This window comes from Diabrotica undecimpunctata, chromosome 5, assembly GCF_040954645.1.
Source record: "Diabrotica undecimpunctata isolate CICGRU chromosome 5, icDiaUnde3, whole genome shotgun sequence".
Classification (NCBI taxonomy): domain Eukaryota; kingdom Metazoa; phylum Arthropoda; class Insecta; order Coleoptera; family Chrysomelidae; genus Diabrotica; species Diabrotica undecimpunctata.
The window spans coordinates 19,932,417-19,956,791 of record NC_092807.1 but is presented as its reverse complement, the minus strand read 5'-3'; the positions used below and the strand labels follow the sequence as shown (position 1 = coordinate 19,956,791).

Here is a 24,375-nt window from a genome sequence, read left to right as displayed (position 1 = left end):
TGTTTTCACTTAAGGATCCTTTTTGTGTGGGGGATTGTTTGGTTTTACAGTTTCTGGTGTGACTTCGCTGTTTCCACTACTTTTTCTTATTATACGTGCCAAGCACGTATTCCCATATTTCTCATGCCTTCATCGATGTTATCAAGGAACCTTCTGGGTCTTCCTCTTCTTTACTGACCAATGGGTCTATCGAGGAGCGTTTTTCTAGCTGGGTTATTTTGTTCCATCCGCAATACATGCCCTATCCACCTCAGACTTCTTCTTAGGGTGCCTGTCCGTCCCGAACGTTGGCGAAAATTCTGGCTATGGTGACTTTGTTGGTTGTTATACAAAATAGCTGTATTGAGGTCTTTCTATACCATGCTCTCAGATTAGCAAGCCAGGATATTCTTCTTCGTCCTGGGGCCCTTTTTTCTTCAATTTTACCTTGCAAACTGCATTGAAGTAGCTCGTATCTGCCTTGATTTTTCATTACATGTCCCAAGTACTGCAGCTTACGGCTCTTCACTATGTTGACCAAATCCGCAGTTGTGTTCATCCTCCGCAGTACTTTTTCATTGGCGACTTTGTCTGTCCATGGTATCTTCAGAAGTACGTATTACTTAGTTTAATTATGCAAGGGAAGATATAAGGGAAGAGAAACCCAGGACGACCCAAAATATCCTGGCTAAGAAATTTGAGAGAGTGGTTCGGTTGTAGCTCATTAGAATTATTCAGAAGCGCGGCCAATAAAATTAAAATAGCGATGATGATTTCCAAGCTCCGATAGGAGAAGGAACTGAAGAAGAAGAGGGTATCTTCAGGATCCTTCTGTATGACCATAGCTCAAAAGCCTGAAGTTTTGATAGAGTTTCCGCCTTCAATATCCCTGTTCCTACTTCCGTACAGAAGCACTGAGTACATATAACATTTAGGGAGCCTTATTTTTGTTTCTAGGGTGAGGTCATGACTCTTGAACACAGAACCTCAGACGTCCTATCTTAATATGTTTCACGATACCAGGTCCCTAGTATATTCTATAAAGTTCGAAGTTGTATGGTCTTCTCCACACTCCATTGTCATCCACTGCTCCATAGATTCGCCTTAGTACTTTTTTTTCGAAACATCGTAACATGTTTTCATTACTTTTTGTTAGAGTCCAGGTCTTTGAACTATATGTTAGGACTGGGCGCATTATTGTTTTGTAGAGTTTTGAGCCCAAAATAGCATCTGTTGGCCGTGCAAATTCTGCGGTTTATATCTGCGGTAGTATTATTTTCAGCATTAAGGAGCGCTCCCAGGTATACAAATTCGTTCACTGCTTCGATGACGTCGTTTTCTATAAGAAGTGGTCGTACGATTTGTGGTTGCATGCTTATTTTCATATACTTCGTTTTGTTGGTGTTTATTATTTAGCCCATTTTTGTAACTGATTCTTTTAATGCTCTCTTACAGCGTTTTTCATTCTCTCAACAATATTGATATCATCATAGTCAAGGATTTGCACTAATTTATTATATATTGAACAAATGGTTGTTATTTGTGACATACGTATTACTTTTTTCAGAGCCAGATTAAACCGTATACAGGAGAGAGGGTCCCCCTGGCGCAGCCCGTTATTTGTTCTAAGATTTAAACAGTTCACCCCGAATTCGTACTCTACATTCAATTTTTCCAAGAGTTCGTTTTGTTAAATTTACCAACTGATTTGATATTCCTAGCTCTTTCATTGCTTTGAATATTTCCCTTATATATTCCCAATAATTTTTACAGGCACAAATGTCTGTTCCTATTTCATCTTTTGCTGCTGCTTCAATGTCTTCCTTTATTCTGGTCCAGTAGGAGTCTATATCTGTCTGGCTTTCTTCATTTACATTTTGATTACTTAATCTGCTGGTAATGTTTTCCGAGTACCGTTCTGCAATTGTCGCATCTCTCAGCTTTTGCCCATAGGAAAGCATAGCCTACACAACATCAGTAGCGATAATGGATTACGACTGATAAACTTAGCAGCAGCACTAAATATGACAGACGCTAGCACCTATTTTGAACACAAGAACAAGGAGAATGTCAATTATAGGACTCCAAAGAACATGCAAAAAAGTCCTACCCCCAGGCTTCCCCGTAAAGCATTCAAACAAAAAATGTAGCCGAGATCATTTTGAACAAAATTGTTAATTAGCATTTTTCTGTAAAATAAACCGTTCTCTCAGAAAAAAATTAAAACTTTCTACAAACGATCTTACGTCACAGGAGATGCTTCCACGGAGACGGTATTGGGTGGAGTTTTTACCGAAACTTGATCTTTATTTTCCTTTTGATCCTAATGCTGTTCTCCATTTTTTCCCCAAATATTTTTCTTGGCACTTTTCGTTCCCCTATCTGTTGTTTCTGTACCAAAGTCAATCAAATTAGTGGGTGCTTTTAAAATTTCTAAAAAATATCTTGTGATAACCAAGTATTACAATTTTAGGACTATAGTCGATGAGGCCTCAAACTACCTGAAGAAAAACTTACCAAATAACACGGCATTTGCATCTCAAAGTTTGGGACTGGTCAGTATAAAAGACTCTCTACTAGAACTTCTTAAAATGAAGAGCACTGATAAAATTAAGTACTTGAATTCACCCACTTCACTTAAAACACATGTAGCAGGTAAGCATTTATATTAAAAATACTGTGATAAATATCTCAATATTTCTTACTTCACAAATTCACGAACAACAGATAATACCAATCGCACAAATTGAATTTTCATAACCAAAAGTCCTTATTTATTCTTTAACCAATTAAAAAAATTAATATTTTTAACTTCTTATGGGAGAAATACACGTAAAACAGATTTGTTTGGAAAGATTTTTAAACCCCCCGCCCATTGTAACGTCAGAGCTTAGGTAGGGGAGAGTGGGGCTCCTTCAGACATAAAAATTTGAACTGTCATATCACTCTAAATACCTCACCAAATAAGGAGAGAACATATTCATAAAATAAATTGTTCACCCAACTTTCACTGTATATATGCTTTTAATATTAAACCCTATACTTGTAAAAAAAATCAAAACCACTTTTTCAAAAACGTCTGAAGGTGCCCCATTTGGGGGCATCTTCGATTGTTCCCACTGCAACAAAACGGAATCCAAGGAAGCAGCAGTGCTAAGAACAACGATGGTCAACGACGATTGGACGCCTACTAAGATAAGCTTGCTCAAACAAGTACTGGAAAATGATGACGGTTCAGAGATGAGAAGACAGTTGGTGATCCCAGGAGGGCATTTCGGTGTAAAGAAAACCCTTCAGCGAATTCGGGAACGGTTTTATTGGATGAACAGTTCCGACGACGTAAAAGACTGGTGTAAGAAATTTACTATTTGTGCTACGAGTAACGGGCCTTACCGAAAAAGGAGAGCTCATATGAGACAATATAATGTTGGAAGCCCGTTTGAAAGAATAGCTTTGGACATTGCTGGGCCATTTGCAGAAAGTGAAAATGGAGGCATGTTGGTAGTAATGGATTACTTCACTAAGTGGGTCGAGATTTACGCACTTCCAGACTAGAAGGCCGCCACCATTGCAGATAAGTTGATCAAAGAATATATCAGCCGATTTGGAGTGCCTTTGGAGATCCATAGTGACCAAGGAAGGAACTTCGAAAGCAATCTATTCCAAGAAATATTTGATAGACTAGGCATGAAGAAAACAAGAACTATGGCATATCATCCGCAATCGGATGGTATGCTGTATCGAATGGAAAATAAAAAGTTAAATATATTTACCAAAACCCTAACTTTAACCCGTAATCGCAGACGTCTCAAAAACGGTACAATCTAACAGACATATGGTCAATCTAACCACCACTATTTAAATTGACAAAATGTTCTAGTTTATTAGGAAGTTTTTTTTTAACAAAAATTAAAAGTGATATTTTAGTACTTTGTATATCTACTTTGAATAGAAATTATCCTTAGCAGGGTAGTATTTGTTTCAGAAGAAAATTATTAAACAGGTAGGTGAAAGAATAACATTGTGCAAGAATACCATTTAAAAAAAAATGTGACAAAACATGGAAAACTATGAACAACGGGTTAATAACACATATATTTATTTTATACCTAAAATTTAGCAAAGTGTTAAACATTATGGAGAACATCAGTGCAGTTTACTGTGCCTTTTACTACAATGAAAGGTTTTCTGCGAATTCCGTTAATCGTTTAGAGGTGTAAGTGGGTTGAATGTACTGTATTTTGTAGTCTCTTTTTTTTTCTCGTCAGATGTTAAGAAACACATTACATCGTTTATTTGTTCTCTTCGAAAATGTTTAACATATTTTTACTTTTTATACATTTTTGTTTTTAGGTATCAGATCTATCCCATCACTTTCGAACAATACTCGCTGTAAAGAAGTAGTTAACTGGTGCACATTGAACGATAAGGAACAGCAAAAATGTAAATGGTTCGCACAAGCTGCCTTAAATGTTGGTCTGGAACCAGTCGTAGATTGCGTACAAAGTTCGGATAACGACACGGTGTCGTGTTTAATTGATCTACAAAACAATAAATCTGATGTGATGTATTCGGACATTACTTATGGATATATTGCTCTCAAGTAAGTAAACTAATAAATTGTGTAATTACTTTTTTTTCTATCTGCTTTAGTTCCATTTTTTGAGGAATTCCTGAATGCATCAATCCATTTAGTTGTGTTTTTAATCTGTTAGCGATTGGCTATGTTAGACATATTCGATCTATCGATTCACTAGTCTACAAACATTTATTTTAATGTTTTCTTCACTTCCTGGACTAACTCTTAAGAAGGATAAACGTGTGAAACAAGACAGAATTAATGTTGATAATCTGCGCATTGAAATCGTTGCGAGAGAGTATAGGAGACAACTGGATGAGGAAATAGAGAGCCTGGAAGTGTTGGAAAATGTGGAGGAATTGTGGACAAAATGTAGAAACATAACTGAGAAGGCATCGGAAATATTGGGGAAAACCAAACCAGTTATACAAAACGAATGGTTTGACGAGGAGTGCTAAGAAGCAACAGATAACAAAAATAGAGCATACCTAAAGACAAATTAAGCTAGATGCACAAGAAGAGCAAAGGAGGAATACCGGACCCTAAGAAGGGAAGAAAAAAAGGCAATTTGAAGAAAAGCAGTTAGAAAACATAGAATAGCTAAAGAGTTTAAGCCAAGAATAGGAAGCAGTAAGGCTAGAGAAGGAAATATCCTAAGTGATATGGCCTCAATCTTGAACCGATGGGTTGAATTTTTCGACGCAAAATTTAACGGCGATTGTAGCAGATCGTAATGATTGAAATCTATTCAACCCAAACGAAAGACCACCTACTACTGAAGAGGTTGCCCCAAACCATTAAAAAACTTAAAAGTAATAAAGCACTAGAAACTGATCAAATTTGTAGTGAGCTCTACAAGAATGGTAGCGACGCCTGACTACTTGCAAAATACTAGCAAATATTCTCTACGAAAGGCTACAAGTGTACACAGTTGGCATGGTTGGAAAATACCAGGCCGGACTTACTACTAAATCCGAACATCCAAACTACGTCACTATATACACTGATGGATAAAAAAACACCGATGGTACAGGTTGCGCTTTCGTAATACCTAAGCGTGTACAGAAAAAATATAAGTTATACAAAAACACATCTATTTTCACAGCTGAGGCAATAGCAATTCTAAAAGCACTAGAATATGTTCATCAGGAAGAGGATCAGAATGCTATAATCTTTTCCGAGTCACTTTCCGTTCTTAAAATTATAAAATCAAACTCAAACACAACCAATGACATTATTTTTAGCATCCAAGCAATACTTAAACATTTAGAAGATCAAAATAAATATATAAAATTCTTCTGGGTCAAAGCACACGCAGGAATAACAAACATTGAAATTGCAGATAAAATTGCCAAAGAAAGCATAGTAATGGGGGAACAAATAAGTTACGAATTAACCACAGATGAACAAATAATAATCATAGCAAAACAGTGAATGATGAAGAAATGGTCCTATTTATGTCAAGATTACAGCTTTACAAATCCAACACGTTACACCAGACTTGAAACCAAATTAAGGAGAAAACCTTGGTACAATGAGTACGATTACAGTCGAAAAAGTATAACTACTATCAGCAGAATGAAGTTTGGTCACGCTTGTTATCCAGCACATTTATATAAAATAAAAATACTTGAGAGTGATCTTTGTGAAGCCTGTAATAAAATCGGTGACCTGGACCAAATTTTTTTTTATTGTTTAAAATATAAAGCTCAATCTAATGAGCTTTTCAGAAAGCTTTTAAAATGAAACATTGAAAGCCCATATAATATTTTAAATTTACGATTGTTTGCTGTCTCAATATAACCACCTTTGTTGATACCTGATGTCTTTCCTTAATGTATGTATACATATCTGTCCGACGCCTACCTTTTATCGTTTATAAAAATGCCCTGAGAAGAGTGTAATCAATGTGTAAACCTTGTATTGTATCTGTTTTTAAAAATTTGTGTCTGGCTGTGTGGATATTTACCCTAAAGCCAATAAGAAAAAAAATGAAATCCATCACCTATTCGTTGACTTCAAGGCCGCATTTGACAGTGTCAAGAGAACAGTATCCTAGTCCTTTGAGATAAAGAATGGGCACAGACAAGGGCTTACCTACCCTGGCTTACCTCCTATTTAATATTGCCTTGGAAAAGGCAGTCCAAGATATACCAATTAAAGACGGCGGTACTATACATAATAGATCGATACAAATCTTAGCATACGCTGATTACATTGACATAATAGGGTGTAGCAAGCGAGATGTTGAGCAATATCTCCTACAATTGGAAACGGTGGCGAAACAGATCGGTCTAGTCATCAATGAAGACAAAACCAAGCACATGTTGGTTACTAAGGATCCTATAGCAAATGAACAACGGGAAACAGCATTTGTTTATAGTAAGTTTATACGAGTTGTAATGGCGACAAGTATTTCATGACAACGACCGCAAACGTTTAAGATATTGTGTAGTGCCCTTTAGGTAGTCGCCTTCTTTGTTTTTTTATATCTTAATATATTCGTTATACCCTCCCCTTTCATTTGCTATGTCGTATGTTAGAATTTGATCAGTTGTTTGTTTTGTTCCCAGCCAGAGGCATTCTTCAAGTCAATAAATCAAAACATGTCTTATAGTAAATCTATTAAGATGATGTGTAGTGTCATTTTGGTAGTCGCCTTGTTTGTTTTTTGTATCTTAATATAATCGTTATATCCTCCCCTCCCATCGGACCAATAACAACGGAGATATGCTGTAATGCCCTTTTGGCAATGCCGCCGTGTTTGTTATTTCCGTGATTTTACTAGTTACCCTCTCCCCGTTTCAACGAGACCTCATCGATATTGTGATCAAAATAAAGCAATATAGGATTGTATGATTAGCAGGAAATAAAATAGTCACAAATACAGTGGAATCTAGAAGGGGGAAAGAAAAGGGGAACACCGAGATCTACATAGGAGAGGAGTCAGAGAATGGCAAGGAAAAAATAAAGATAGGAGAAACGGATGGATATTATTTCTTGTACTATATAAGTTCTTTTATTTTTTTGCACTTTTTTTCATTTTTTGTATATAAAAATGATGTAATAAATCTAGTAAATTCTTTTAAACTATAGTTATTATTTTTTTTTTTTTTAGGAAAGGCTTGCAACCTATCGCGTACCCAGAAACATTCAAGACTAATATTTCTTATGTAGTAATTGCTGTGAAGAACGGCACAAGCATTAAGAGTTTAAATGACCTCAAAGGAAAGCAATCTTGTTTTCCTCGATATGGTGGAAGAGGTAATGTATATGACAATTTAATTAAAAGGGCATAAACTCATATTTCATATAATTCAAATTTCATGCCATACTTCACTTGTTTGTTTGTTATTTCCTGACCGTAAATGTTTAAATAGAAACTTTTTTAATTCCTGAGGTTGTCAAAATAAAGTTTTTCCTAAATAAAGAACTTAATTATTACTTAAACGTTTTGTCTATTTGCCATTTTCAACACTTTAATTATTTAAACATTCCATAATACACAATTCTATTTTATGTCTGCAATGTTTGGTAGTTTAACATAGAATGCAAAAATGGTTCGTTTACTTGTCCTTTTTTTTCCATCTGATTCCCATTCTTTAATTTATTTGATAGTCTTGTATCGAACGTTCTTTGTACATGGCCAAACCACATTAACTTTCGTTTATTTCATCGGCTATTTTACTTTTAAGATCTGTCCAAGAGATCTTGAAGGCACTTATTTCATCTTCCAAAATCAATTTTACAGACAAATAAACGGGGCGCCAATGGGCTCCCCACTATCTCCAGTAATTGTCAATAACTTTATGGAAGACTTGAGACCCGAGCACTATCCACATTAATGCTCAAACCCACATGTCGGCTACGATATGTTGACGATACATTCGTCATTTGGTCCCATGACAGGGATGCTTTGGTTTCTTTTCAAACCCATCTGAATGGTAGTTCAATCCAGTTCACGATGGAGGTAGAAACTGATTAAATCCCTACCGTTTCTCGAGGTTATCATAAAGAAAAACCAATCCCAAGGTTTTCATTACTCTGTTTATCGAAAACCCACCCATACCAATCGTTACTTGCATTCTAGCTCTCATCATCCACCTTCACAAATTAATTGAATCATTAATATCCTTGTCTTCAGGTCAATACGCCTTTGCGATGATTCAAGTAGACACGCTGAGCTCTCTGGTTTAAAACAAGCCCTTGTCCAAAACGGTTATCGTGAAAATCACATCAATAGGAGTATCCACAGACATCAATGTCCCACTCAAACTCAACCCAAAGACTCATACATTCATCATACGAAAGCTTTTCTTCCTTAAATTCTGAAAGCTTAAATCAAGAGCAATAAAGACAATGTTTACCCCCCAACAACAACTTTCATCTCTTGTCCGATCAATCAAAGACAACATTCCAAATGAACAACACAGAGTTTATGAAATTCCTTGTGCAGACCGCCTCAGAACCTATATAGGCCAAACAAATCGTAGAATCCAAAAAAGGATTTATGGACTTCGACATGGAGACCTCTCATAAAGAAAATATCGTCTGCTTCACCCGCCATTCAAAATTCTACTGTCAGAAATGTTCGTGCCAACTTCGGCGCCAATCCACTCGCAAATCTCCACGCTGACCCCAACACCAATCCCCACGCCAACCTCCACCCAAACCACATCACCATCGACGATATAAATAAAGTGTCCTGTGTTCCCAGTAGCAGTAATACATTGGTTAGTGATCAGTGCAGTAGTCTCTGGGGGCTCGGGAGACTGAGACCTCGGAAGCCCTGAAGAAGACATCGAAGAGGCTGTCGAATGCTCGGCACAATGATAATCGACGTGGTTTAGTCCAGAACACTGTTGAGTTTAATATTAATTCTTGTAATAGTATTATTCTTAGCTCTAAGTTTAATATATGTTTTTTTTTTAGAATGGCTGGTGTTTATTGACACATTGAGAACGCAGAACATAGTAAAGAAGTCTTGCGATTACAGTGCAATATTCAGCGATTTTGTAGGTAGTAGTTGCGTTCCCGACGCCCGATCCAATGATTTTGGATTTAGCACCGGAGACAGTGACAAGTTGTGTGCACAATGCATTCCTGTTTCGAATTTACATAGTAAGTATATTGTTAATCAAATGTATAATCAAAGGTGTAAGTTTCTTTTTGCGTAATTTGAGGATTTTTTGAGTAATTCTTAAAAATCATTCGCCCAACTCGGTATAAACAAAACATATACGGTTAAATTCCTATTTACTTGACGCGCATAATATCCTAAAGTGGCTCTCGATCAAAGAATACCGAAGAAATACCCATCTGTGATATATAAACAAACTTTAAAATATGTTTATTATCAACTTCAGCGATGCAAAAAGATTGAAAATACTTTTTCGGTGTTTTAACTTATACAAGATTATGTGAAATGCTACAGTACGCATGTGTAACCTACTATTTATATTTATACAATTGTTAAACATTTCTTTGTTTTGAATATATGTTTTTAAGTCTTACGCATAAGGTTTGCTACTTTTATAGTAGCTCTACTTCAGTGAGTTTTTTTGTTTATTTAGTATTTGGTATGCTTTTTGTTTCTTGTAATCTATGGAAGCTTCCTAAATAAAGATCCCAGATTTAGCCATACGGCTCACACTCCCTCCAAGGGGAAAATTCACTGATCCCAGATACCTACAGTATCAAAAGGATTGAGCTCTGGTAGGACTCTTTCCGTGTTATCGAGCCCTAGGTGACTGGGTATGCTGGAATATCTCCCAAAAATTTTCGTACACATCTGGACGTTGAGAGCAGTGCAGCTTTCTGCATGGTCTTGTAGAGATGTTCATTCAGACCTAGCTTTTTTATGTTTTCTGGGAGGTTCTTCAAAATAAACATTAATATTATATTATCATTATTATATTTTAAGATTTTTTCTGTTTAATAGGTAAAGGTGAATTACCTTAATACACGGGACAAATAAATCCTGGATATTTTTATGGGGTGTTAATCCTCGATCTCTCTTCGAGGAGTATATTACGGTTATGTATTCGGTTTTAAGATATTAGAGATATCTTTTCTTTTACAAAGCTAAATTTACAAAGTATCTATCTGTCAACCTGCAGTCAACATATCGCAAGTAGTTTAGATACAGTCCATTGATTATAATACCTTTTTAATATCTTCTAATTTCTTAAAGATATTCGACATATTTATTAAAAATTTAGCAGGAATGATTGAGACTAATAAAAATTTGTTTTTCTTTTAGCTGCGGTTTATTGTAACGCAGATAACGATAATAAATATTACGGAACCGATGGGGCCTTAAGATGTCTATCAAGCGGTGCTGGAGAATACGCTGTGATAACTCTGAAAGGTAAATATAAACTTTAGAGTATTTTGTTATCTTATGTGTAGTATCAGCTTTAAACTTAAATATGTCTACTGCTGTTAAAATTTACCAACCAAAAGACGTTCACTGATAAAAAAAATGGACGTAATTGCGAGAGATATACATGAAAAACTTCAAACCTTCAAAATTGAAAAGTTATTTTTGAAAGCATCTCTATGCCATGTTTTTTTGCAACATTAAGTTTTTTGGTGCTTAATTGCCTGGTGGCATATTAAATGATACAAACTTCATACTTGCATTAAGAAAAACTCAGAAGGGTTAGAAGAAATTACTTTCGTCACCAAAACATTAATGTAAACCCATAAATAATCTTCATGTGAATACAAACTCACCGAGTAAAAAATTAGTATTTTAAAAAGGAGTTTTTTTTGTATTTGGTATATTAAATTGAAAAAAATATATCCAAAAAAATTAGTTGAAACAACAAATCGTTTTTGGGAAAATCAAACAACCAAAAATGGCTATGATCCTAGGATCATCTCAAGGCTAATTAAAAAAAAAGAATTAAAACTTTATCCATTTGCTTTTTCTAGTAATTCTAATACCTCCACTTTTTATACTTCAATGCCTTTCCACCAGAGCAAACGACTAGAAGACATCAAACATATGGTTATGAATTCATAAGATAATAAAATCCGTAAACTAATTTTCGAAACCAAATTCAGAATTTCGCTTTAATCTGTGCCTTCTAAGAATTGCAAGGCAAAACAGATGTTGATAAAGATGTTATTAGAGACATGGGGAATCTAAAAATTGCATTCCACAACATATCTCCTCAACTAAGCAAAATCATTAGCGAATTGGTTTCTAGTACTTGTACAGAGTATATCGGAATAAAAAGGAAAAGACAGTTAAGATTTGATTTCACGTACAGGGCCCTTGCGCATCCGCTTATACGTATTTCGGCCTAATAGGCCTCATCAGAACGGCTTTCGCAGTCGCTCTGAACGTGAAAATAAATCTTTTTTGTCTTAGGAAGCAACTCTAACATGGCTTCGTATAGACGCAAATAGCGTTAATAATTATTATCAGATGTCGCTATTTGCGTCTATACGAAGCCATGTTAGAGTTGCTTCCTAAGACAGAAAAGATTTATTTTCACGTTCAGAGCGAAAGCCGTTCTGATTAGGCCTATTAGGCCGAAATACGTATAAGCGGATGCGCAGGCGCCCTGTACGTGAAATCAAATCTTAACTGTCTTTTCCTCTTCATAAGATAATATCTAAATTCTACTTATTAGCTAATAAATAAATTCTTGCCATAGTAGAGTACCAAGTTTCTGTGTGTAGAAAAGAGACGTAATATAAAAAAAACGGGTGTGGCAGTCCAGTGGGACTGGCGGTAGAAGTTATACTTCTATACACGCGTTCGCCGTTACAAATTTATATGGGAGTCAATCTGCACAATCATTACATATGTAATGCTATAGGTAAGAAAGAGCAGAAAGAGAAACAGAATCAGGTATATAGGTATATGGTGCATCGTTTGCTGTATATAAACAACATTTGACTTGTAATAGGAGGATTTCAATAAAATATAATAATATTTTGATGAAAATGTATATTTTTATTTTCATATATGTATGAAAGGAGTTGAATGCAAACATTTTTTTTACATATACTCTGCAGTAAAATTCATTGTTTATTTTGTTATTAATATGAAAATACAATACAATAGACTGCAACATAATAATACAATACAAATTAAAATGCAATAGTCATAAGTATTTAAAAATGACAATATACATAACTTACTTACGCATATGTTTAATATACGCATATAACTTCAAAAACTGAGCAATGAATCGCTGTTGTAAAATTTTTATTCTAAACTCCATTAAAAATTTGTAAAATTGTTATTTTTATATAGATAAACAAAAGTATCATTTTTAATCCTACCCTATTATCGAATTTTTCGTTTCCAACAATAATTTTTTCAAAACAAATTTTTTTTTTTGAGCGGGTTAGAGTATTATTTATATACAACTGTTTGTAAAAATTTGTTCAAAATACATTTTATTGTTTTAAACACAGAAATTAATATTTTTAAATACTTTTTAACAAAAATAAAACAAAAAATTGCCTCACCGTGACATGTTAGCACATTGCCGTGACCAGAATTCGAACCTGGGTTACCACGGCCACAGCGTGGGATCCGAACAACTAGTCCACTAGACGATCACGGCTAATGAGGCGATGTGTATTACGATTATAATTCGAATATTTTAAAACTCTAACCTAAGATTCCATTAAAACAAATTTAGGTCAGTTGTTTACAAAAGAAACAATGTACTTAATATTAACTTAATATACCATTTTATATAAATAAGTACGCTAATAATTAAAAATAAAGTAATTAATCAGTAGAAATAATAACGAATAAATGTTTCCGATTCTAAAAATGCTAAGATATTAAATAAATAATATTCATCAGTATTTAAAAATAACAATAGGTATACATAACTTACTTACCCATATGTTTAATTTACCATGATAATAATATTAATACAAATTTAATTAAAATGAAATATTCATAAGTATTTAAAAATGACAATATACGTAACTTACTTACGCATATGTTTAATTTACCATGATAACAATATTAATAAAAAAAAATATTGTTTTGTGATACAACTGTCAATTTATCTGACATTGATAAATACAATATTTAATTGTTGTTTGTTGTGTATATAAGTACACATTTGAACTTTCTTGAGATATTTACAAGTTTTAATTTATAATTTAACATGCCTAACGAGGCTTGTTACTCCCGTGCAAATTTCCGATTCACTCCCGTGCAAATTTCCAAAGACGAACGCGCGTCTAGAAGTATAACTTCAAAAACCAACAACTCGGATTATGTTGTAAATTTTCATTTTATTTTAAAATCTAGCATTTTTGCGTATCTTACATATATTTAATAAAATTAACGTGGGGTTTTTAAATAGTTCAAAAATAAAAAAGGAAATTCATATTGGGATTCGAACTCACATACACCAGCGTATGAACCAAACACGTAAAAAATTTGCCAATTAGACATGACACAAACGTATTTCAAAATTGACAGTTCTCGGTCATACAGTGATTTATTGAGATTATTATTTTGAAATACAAAAGTCTAAAATAATTATGAACATTTAACAAATAATCCAAAACATATATATATATATATATATATATATATATATATATATATATATATATATATATATATATAATATAATATTAAATATATATACAAAAGGAACATTTTTATGCTCGAGAGAGGAAGAGAGAGAAAATATATCTTCTGTCTCTCTCTTACTCATTATCTTACATATGTAATGATTTCACCGATTCACTCCCGAACAAATTTCCAACGTGGAGCGCGCGTATAGAAGTATAACTTCAATAATTCGTAAATAATATCATATTTGTCCAAAGATCCAGCAGATGAACTGTACATAACATAATAAACTTAATATATTTCAGATATCAAAGATTTCAAGGAGTCGTCAAGAGATTTCGAAATTCTGGCTAAAAATGGTTCTCTAGTAACAACCGACTTTTGGTTCGATCCCAACATGGATGACATAGCACTGGCAGTGATTACTTCAGGTCAAGTTCTTATTCAGAAGGACTCTGCTAAAAAAGAGGATATTAGGTTTTTACTGAATGGAATTGACGTTGAATTCGCACAACATCTTAGAAGTCCGTTCAGAATGTACGAAAGGTTTAACGGCGTATCAGATTTACTTTTCCCGGTAAGTATTTTTTGATATTTATATATAAAACTAATCTTCAGAAAAACATCCTAATATTCCTTATATAATTCGCCTTGACCACTTTTCGCTTCGCTTATAATGTTAGATTCGTCCGATAAAATATCATTTCATGGACTTGGTATTATTTGACGTTAAATTTAGCTCATCATAGTCTTTTCCGACAACGACTGCAGACAGAAACTGCAGGCAGCAGTTGCAGTTGCCAATGCGGCAGACGTCAGAACTGCAGTGTAAATTGGTGTTAAGTTGGTAATAACTAAATAATGGCATTTATCTTCTGTAATCTTTGGCTTTTTCTCCGCACTTGATTCGATATGTTGAGGGACTTCAGTTTGGGTACCTGAGCTGGCATAAAATGTATTTTTCTTCAATACTTCTTTTTTCGTTGGTATAGTAGATAATTTGTTGGTAAAGTTTGTTTCACGAAAAATGGTTGAGTGCTTAATGGTTACCTGAGTTGATCCTATTGTGTATACAAGACTCTCTCAATAAACTACCGAAGTACACAGGGTCACACTTCAGAAAGTTTGTTATTTACTATATTTCATTGGTAGCTGTGTAACTGTAGCTGTTTCCAACTTTCTGGGGAGATGAGATATCATCAACACATTTCCTTATTAATTCGACTACGCTACCACTTTAAGTCGGAGAAACATTTTGTGACCTAACATTTGACTTTAGTTGGTGCCACATATGCTCTATGGGATTAAATAAACAATAGTAGGGCGGAAGCCGTAACACTGTATGTCCCATGTCCTCGGCATTGTTATTTACTATATTTCATTGGTAGCTGTGTAATACACGATTATAAAAATTTATTAAATTATTTCATATGGTATTTTCAGGTTGTTCAAGTGAATATACTTGATAATTGAACAATTTTTAACATGAAGAAAGTAGTTTTTTTGTTCTACGTGAATAATTGTAGTATATGGATCTAAATTCAGAAAGGTACTTTTCTTCACACTTTTTACAGGCTTAAGACTGTCAGCAAAAAACTGGCGTGTTTAAAAGTTTTTGCTCTTCCTAATCGGATATCGTTAAAAATGTACAGTAATAATAGTTCTATTTACAGTATATACATACAAACGAATACATAATGTACAAAAAATAGATGAATTGAAAAAAAAATATAGAAAAATATATACAAGTTAATATTTACAAAAAAAAAATACCCAAAATAACCATAATATATTCCTATGAATTCCTAAATACCTAATTCTGTTTCGCTGTCGATATCCTCTTCAAGATTAATAACAATTGGTTTAATTATGTGATTCAAAGTAACATATGAATTTTCTACGTTCATTACATGGCGTACTGATTTTTTCCAACTTTCTGGGGAGATATCATCAACACATTTCCTTATTAATTCGACTACACTACCACTTAAAGTCGGAGAAACATTTTGTGACCTAACATTTGACTTTAGTTGGTGCCACATATGCTTTATGGGATTAAATAAACAATAGTAGGGCGGAAGCCGTAACACTGTATGTCCCATGTCCTCGGCCAATGCGTCACAAACATATACTTTTGTAATAGAAAATGATTTTAACACTTCTAACAGTTCTATTTTTAAATAACTTTCTTCAAAATATATATCGTTTTCTAACAGGTAGTTTTGAATTTCAATTTTCGTGTTATTTGCACTTGGAGACTTATGTAATTGACGACTGTGGTAACTTGCATTGTCCATTACTATCACACTATTTTGAGGAAGGTTAGGTATAAGACAATTATTAAACCATTTTAAGCGGCAGAACTCAAAAAGCTCTGCCGTTGTATCCTCATGGTAGTCCACGCAGGAGTCTTTAATGTTCTTTGCAGAAAGCCATAAGGCATTTCGGACTCAACAATTTTCTGATCCTGCATGTAAAATTGTTATTCTTTTCCCTTTGTTTGATGGAGCTTTTGTTTGACACCTGTTGGAAGAATCGGACCATCCTTTGGATGGTGTTTCATGAGTGTCAAACCATGTCTCGTCCAGATAAATTATTGGTCGATCTTCTGTACGGTACTTTCTTATGGAAGTTATATATTCAGTACGCCACTTTTGTAAACGATGGGACTCCATAAGCACTTGCCTTTTGTCAATTGTACAATATCTGAAGCCCATTTTAGACAAAATCCTCCAAAGACTAATGCGGCTACAGTTTATTTGTGTATCATCATTAGTAAGCCGTTGTTTTAAAGCATCTAATGTAGGTATCCGTTGCTCTTCGTACATTGTGTAAATTTTTCGTCTTATTAAGTCCTTATCACTTTCGTCAATAGATTTGGTAGAACCGGCATCCTTACGCTTCCTTCTTGACTTAATGGGATTTGATGTAATTTTTTTCACTGTGGTTAGAGGTATTTTCGGTAAATCAGATATTTCACTGGCAGCAGTATTATCAGTAAGTCCTGTTGTAAGTAAAGAACTATAATTGTTTTTACGATTTCTCTAGCGTCAGCAGATAAATGCTTTTTCTTTTCTGGAACACTGGAAGAAGCACCATCAATGTTTTTCCACGGACGCCACATAATGCTGTTTTATAGGTATAAATAGGTATAACACTGGTAACACTTGTAACACTTTCAACTAAATGAAACAAAATGTATATTTAAAAATTTGTCATCGGTTTTATATACTTTTACAAATTATACAGAATAGAGGGAACCTGTATAATTATTCCAGGAAATACTTAACGATCAACAAATTTATTGTGGTCATTAAAAGATCAACCATTGATAGTGAAACTCACTGTTAAAATGTTTACAACTTTATGAAATAAAATGTATTCTAATCGTTTTTATAATTTTATACGATTTTTTAACCGTTTTTATATTACCAGGAATTTATTATACAAACAAGATAACGACAGTCCACAGTAGCTTCAATTTTACCTGAATACTTACCTGCTCAACTAATGTTGACTAAGCTGGGGTACTTGCGGTCGGGTTTTATTGCAATCATTAAGCACTCAATCATTTTTCGTGAAATAAACTATAAGATTACTCATTTGATTAGATATTTGACTGAAGAGAGCCTTTCTAACCCCATCTTAATTTCAGTTGAACTTGAGTTTGGATTTGAACCTTGATAGTGTCATCACAACGGCCGAAAAAAATTATAACGATATATTGAAAATATCTTGTTGCGTCTGCCTTATAGATTTTAAAACATTGTCAGTGTCAGTATTGAGAAGGTTATTTATTTTATGGATCTCGTCAATGTTTTTGTAAGATAGTCCATTTTGCCCTCATTTTTGGTTAATCAATGTCTCAATGAAACCAGGCAAATTATCAGTTATTTTTGAGTTACTACTTGAATTACGGTTTCAAAGTTCTCTGTTTTTTTGATAAATTGGATATTTTTTCATTTAATATTTTAATCTTGGCGAGTCACATAATGTACAAAAAAATCTTAGATGGGAAAATGTTTGGTCCAATAGGGCTTTTGTGGTCGTTAGAACATTTCATACAAAAATTTCTGTAACAATCCCCACGGCAACCATTATAATTGTCGGTTTCAGCGAATTCTGTAAAGCAGTTCTCGTAAATGTAGGTCATGGTCGAAGATTAAATTTATAATATTTAACTGGGTCGGTGATAGTAAACAAAAAAAAAACAAATCTGGTATAAACTTACAAACAGTTTAGTCGTATGCACAACACTCCAAAACAATAACAATAATAAACAACACAATTGAGTAAACCGACCGGAATAACAAAACAATACAACTGAACAAAACCACGGTCGAAGACTAACTCATCAACATAGATACATGAATCAATATACAGATCAACATGAATAGCAAATCGTCGTCATCATCTGCTTCTTGCAGTGAAACTTGAAACATTTCGTAATCCATATTTTTTATGTAAAAAACTCTAAAAAACTTCAACTGTTTCATGTCGCCACTTAACTGAAGTAGCTGCTGCTGACTTCTGAATCAATTCGATAGCAACTGCTGCCCACGGCAAGTCCAACTGCCGTTCGCAGTTGCTGTTTGCCGTCTGCAGTCATTGTCGGAATCGTACCTTTAGCACAACTTGTGTTTAATCAAAAGATTTTGTTACCGCTTCTCATATATAATGGTCATTTTTTTCTTTAGGATAATACTCCAGGAATTGACGTTGACGGTAGTGGATCCACGGCTAAATATGTCGAAAATTATAAAGAACTGTTGAAACGTTCCGAAGACTGCATAGTAAACCCCAGTAGCGCTTATAGCATAATTCCTTCCACTATTTTATTGACCGTGATAATGCTTATTGTAAGATTTTAGATATTGATTTGTATATTTATATAACTAGGACTACTCTTTTTAGCAAAACTCAGGTACATAAAATGTCTTAAGTGTTATTATATTTAAAATACTATATTTATCGCATTTTTAAATAAGTACATAATTTTAAAAGAGGGCTTATTATTGTAATTATTCAGTATTAGTTTTTTTCCTAAATTTTTTAGCTAGCTTTAGATGCTAATCCAGCAAACGGACGTGTTTTTCACGTGAATTTTTCGTTGAAGTGTTTCATTCGGGGTGACATCTTCTGTTAACCTTAATATAATATGTATACTTAAAAAGAACAATAAATATACAATTTTACGTAAAGTTCACGTTAAACATATGTTGTACATTTACGCATAATCAAAATTTCACGCGATTTTTACATAATATTCATTTAATTGGTCTCAGATCTGTTTGCTAGGAATAAATCACTTATTTGTAATCTTAAATTTTACTTTTTTTGATAAAATCAACCATGGTTTATGAATGAGTTATTCATGTTTATTTTTATTGTTTCCTCGACGTGCCAACTTTATAATTCACAGGTTACAGCTCTTTTTAAACCATTGGAAAAATATACTTTATATTTAAAATATTTATAAAAATGTTGTTTTTTAAACAAATAAACTATTTTGGTCATCTCGTGTTTTATTTTAAATTTAATGTACGTGGTGAAATAAGATAATGAAAATAAAGTTGTACCAAACATTTTCATATTTTCTATTTTTGTCTTTGTAGATTATATATGGGTCGTTTGGTATCAGGAGAGACCTTTCTACACTGCGACCCGAAATGTGCGTGTGTGTGTGTGTGTGTGTGTGTGTGCTGTCGGTTTTTTGACATTTGATTTAATTCATTGGCTGAGCTGAAATTAGTCACAAGATCTCTCTTATCTACAAGGAAAATGAATATCCTGTATATCAAAAAACACAAAAATTTTAATTAAAAATCCTTTAAAAAATGGCATATTTATTTAAAAGAACCTTTTTGGGCTACATCACAACGTTTTCCGAATGACTATTTCAACATCAGTCCCGCTATTAGCTATGCATGTGTGAAACCACTAAATGTATGGGTCTTCTTCTTCCTATGCCGTCCCCATTAACGGAGGTTGGCGACCACATTTTTAAAAGCTTCTCTGTCTTTTGCAACGTGGAATAATTCGTCTACAGTCATGTTTGTCCAGTCTCGAATATTTCGCAGCCATGACTTCCTCTTTCTACCTATTCCCTTTTTGCCATCGACTCTACCCTGCATGATGACCTGCAGAAGACTATATTTATTATTTCTCAGTATGTGTCCAAGGTATGCAGTCTTGCGTACTTTTATCGTTCTCAACAATTTTTTGTCTTGACCCATCCTTCTCAGCACTTCCTCATTGGTGACCCTGGCAATCCATGGAATTCTCAACATTTTCCGGTATATCCAAAGTTCAAAGGCTTCAATCTTCTTAACTATTTGCGCTTTTAGTGTCCATGTTTCTACCCCGTACAATAGTTGCGACCAGACGTAACATTCAACAAACCTCAGTCTCAGCGCAGTATTCAGATTTTTGTCATAGAACAATTGCTTGAATTTTAAGAACGCTGCCCTTGCCATTTCTATTCGTACCCGGGTCTCTTGGTCTGGATCTAATTCTGTGTTGATGTAAGCTCCCAGATATTTATATTTTGTCATTCTCTCTATTTGCTGTCCACCAATAGTTAGTTGGTTATTATTTATTGGACTCCTTGGTACTATCATAAATTTGGTCTTATCTGTGTTGATGTCAAGTCCCATTTGAATGCATTCACTATTTATTGCATCTAGTAAAGTTTGTAGTTCTTCTATACTCTCATCCATAATTACCGTGTCATCTGTAAATCTCATGGTGTTTACGATTTCTCCACCAATTCTTATTCCCTCTTTTCTTTCCCATAAGGCTTTTCTGAATATGACCTGTAAGTACACGTTGAAAAGCGTCGGAGACAAGACGCATCCTTGCCTAACCCCTCTCGCAATCGGTATATGATTTGTTTCTATATCGTTCACCTTTACTACTGCTTTTTGGTTCCAGTATATAGCCTTAATAAACTCGAATGTCTTTTTTGTCTAAATTGATGTTTTTTAATTCATCTATTAACTTCATATGCTGCACTCGGTCAAAGGCCTTCCTAAAGTCTATGAAGCATACATATGCACTCTTCTTATATTCCCGACATTTCTGCAAGAGTACCGTCAACGCAAATAATGCCTCTCTTGTACCCATGCCTCCTCTGAAGCCAAACTGAGTTTCATCTATCTGCTCCTCACATTTCTTATAAATTCGGTTTTGAACAATTTTCAAGAGAATCTTTTAAGAGTGGCACATTAGGATTATCAATCTATAGTCATTACATAATTTGGGATTGTTGTTTTTTGGTAGAGGTAAAAATATCGATTTAAGCCATTCTTCCGGGATGTTGCCCTCTACATATATGTGGTTGAGAATTCGGGTGAGTCTTTTTATATTACCGTGATCTAAGGCTTTTAACAGTTCAACTGGAATTTGATCAGGACCCGCTGCTTTTCCTTGTCTTGCATTCTGTAGGGCATTCTTTACTTCTGAGGGTAAAATTTGTAAGTATTGTTTTTCTTCACCTATATCTTGTTCATTTTCTCTCTCGTCATGGAACAGATGGATTATATATTGTTCCCATACTTCCTTTATTTTGCTCTCTTCAGTAAGTATTTTTCCATTATTATCTCTTGTTATGAGTGTTCTTTGTCTGGTGTTGCCTGTAAGTTTTTTCATTTTTTTATGTAAGTTTGAGGTGTCATGTTTGTTGCTGAGTTCTTCCAATTCCTGGCATTCTTTGTTCATCCATTCCTCCTTAGCCTTTCTGATTTCATATTTGATTTTAGTCTTGATGGTTTTATATTTATTTTCATCTTTATTTTTGTATTTTCTTTTTTCAGTTATTAGCTCAACTATTTCCGGTGTCATCCAGTCTTTTTTAGTGGTTTTCTCTTCTTCGCCTAGGACCTCCTTTCCCGCTTTTAGTATGGCTTTTTTCATATCTGCCCATTCACCGCTTCCTTCAGTTAATTTATTTATCTCTGCGTTTAGTTGCTGTTGGCAGTTGTCGCCGTTTAGGTTTTTGATGTTAATTTTGGTGGTTTAACTTTTTTCTCCGGTTTCCTGAGTTTAATGTTGACGTTGCTAGTAATAGATTATGATCCGTATCTGCATCTGCGCTTGGATAGGTTTTTGCACTTTGTACTCCATTACGAAACCTTTTGTTTAGAACAAACCATTAAGAACCTTTAAATTTATATTACGTTGTTGCTGATAATTTTCCTACTCCTAAGTGCCTTCTCTGTTGAGGTTGGCGATCAATATGGCAAATTTCTCTCTGTTCTGGGCTTGATGAATTAATTCATTTCCTTTTGTGTGGGTCCAATCTCTGATGTTTCGTAGCCAAGATTTTTTCTTTGGTCCTATGCCCCTTTTACCTTCAATCTTGTCTTCTAATATTACCTGGAGCTGCTCAAATTCCCTGTGGCGCATTATGTGTCCTAGATATGACGTCTTTCTAATTTTCATAGTATTGACCAGATGAGGGCGTGTGTTCATTGCTCTCAGTACTTCTTCATTCGTAGTTCTGCTGGTCCAGCTTATTCTTTATATTTTTATTTCAGCTGGTAATTTTACAGTAAGTTAAAGTTTTAAATAAATTCACGTCATAAAGTAAAGTTCGTGTAACCTTCTGGCTAAGGTCTAATTCACGTCATGATAATGTAAAACTACCAAATTGGGGTTGCTGGCCCGGATACTTAGTCTCTAGGAGGACCTTAGGTAGCATATAGGTCTCTATAAGACCTTTACCTAATGTCCTTATAGAGACTACGTCTCGGCGTCAGCAACAAATTTTCGACTTCTTCTTTAAGTTCTATCTTATATCGAAGGTTGGAAATCATCATATAATCAGATATACCTTCTATTGAATCTGATAACGCTTTTTTAAATACCGCTTCAATATAGACATTAAAGAGTAGTGGTGACAGCACGCAACCCTGGCGGATTTTTAAGGATATTCGTTCTTGTGCTTTGTCCAGAACCTGTCATTTCTTTGATTTTTTGTGTAAGTTAAAGCTATCATACGTTTTATCCAGATCTTCTATTTCCTTGCATCTGCCGGAGAACCACCTCTCTTTTGCCTCTCGAATTTTCTTTCTGGTGTTTTTCTGAATGTCTTTGTATTTATTCAAGTATTTTGCTTTATGTTTTCTTCGTTCTTCCATAAGTTCAAGAATTTCTACTTTCATCCAAGGTTTTGATTTTTCCCCAAGTGGTTTGAGGGTTTCTTTTCCAACTGACACAAGGGCATGTTGAATTTTTTCCTATTTTTGGTCAATAGTTAGAGTTTCTGCATTATCTTCTTTGACTTTCCTTAAGTTCTCGTTTCCGCATGTGTGTTGTCATGTTTGAGCAGCCTTGTATCCATGATTTTCGTGGAGCTAGGATGCTTTACATTCTTTACTTTCACTCTTATCTTCTGTTGATGATAATATTTTATAATCTACTTGATTTCTAACTATTTTGTTGTTATTGTCAGCTGGTGACCTTTATGTATATAATCTACCTTAAGAAGTTTGAACAAGGTATTTGCAATTATGAGTCCCTCATTAATACAGAAATCAACCAGTCGATCGCCACGTTCATTCCTCTCCCCGAGTCCATATTGCCCCACACAATTCTCCACTTCTCTTTGGCTCACTTTAGCGTTTAAATCTCCCAATATAATATTTATATCATGTCTTTTAGTCAGCTTTAAGTCATTGCCAATTTGTTCATAGAAGTTCTCTATGGTGTCTTCATCCTTGTCTGCAGTGGGTGCATATAATTGGATTATATTTATTTTACGTTTTAAATGGGAGTTGAGAGACAGCATCAATACTCGATCGGAGTAGGAAACAAAGTTACAAACAGTTTTTTGGCTGTTAAACAACAAAGACAAATTTTCGACTATAAAGTACTTATTTTGGGCCCAGCAAAATTTTGCAAAACTACTTTTTTTGCGGACCCTGGAGTGCAAGATTATTATGGAAAAACTATTAAACCGATCCTAACGAAATTTAGCACAAGTTTAGCATGTGAGACTGAACGGGCGATTAGAGATGGATCATAACAACGTTCAAGGTGTGCATAGCTTGTCTAAACTTGAAATTAACATGTTTTTCAGGAAACACCAAAGCAGTAGAACTCTATAAGGATTTTTCTTTCTTTTTATTATCTTTTTAAAATTAGTAATATCTCATTAAATTAATATATTATCTTTTGTACAAGATTTTTAATTTATTCTAACCTATTCCTTTTCTAGCCATTTGAAGAAACCACCAATATTAAA

At 34.2% G+C, this 24,375-nt stretch overlaps 1 protein-coding gene across 2 annotated transcripts in view; it reads left to right on the top strand.

Moving 5' to 3' along the window:
• LOC140441158 (transferrin-like) overlaps window positions 1–19,645 on the top strand; it is a 91,607-nt gene extending 71,962 nt beyond the window's left edge. For both annotated transcript variants that reach the window (XM_072531629.1, XM_072531630.1), the window contains exons 6-12: window positions 2,453–2,634; window positions 4,333–4,582; window positions 7,677–7,822; window positions 9,491–9,679; window positions 10,821–10,928; window positions 14,435–14,706; window positions 18,827–19,645. In XM_072531629.1, the coding sequence (XP_072387730.1) occupies window positions 2,453–2,634; window positions 4,333–4,582; window positions 7,677–7,822; window positions 9,491–9,679; window positions 10,821–10,928; window positions 14,435–14,706; window positions 18,827–19,000 (1,321 nt within the window). In that variant the 3' untranslated portion in view covers window positions 19,001–19,645. The remainder of the gene's footprint in view (window positions 1–2,452; window positions 2,635–4,332; window positions 4,583–7,676; window positions 7,823–9,490; window positions 9,680–10,820; window positions 10,929–14,434; window positions 14,707–18,826) is intronic.
• Window positions 19,646–24,375: the final 4,730 nt, after the last annotated feature.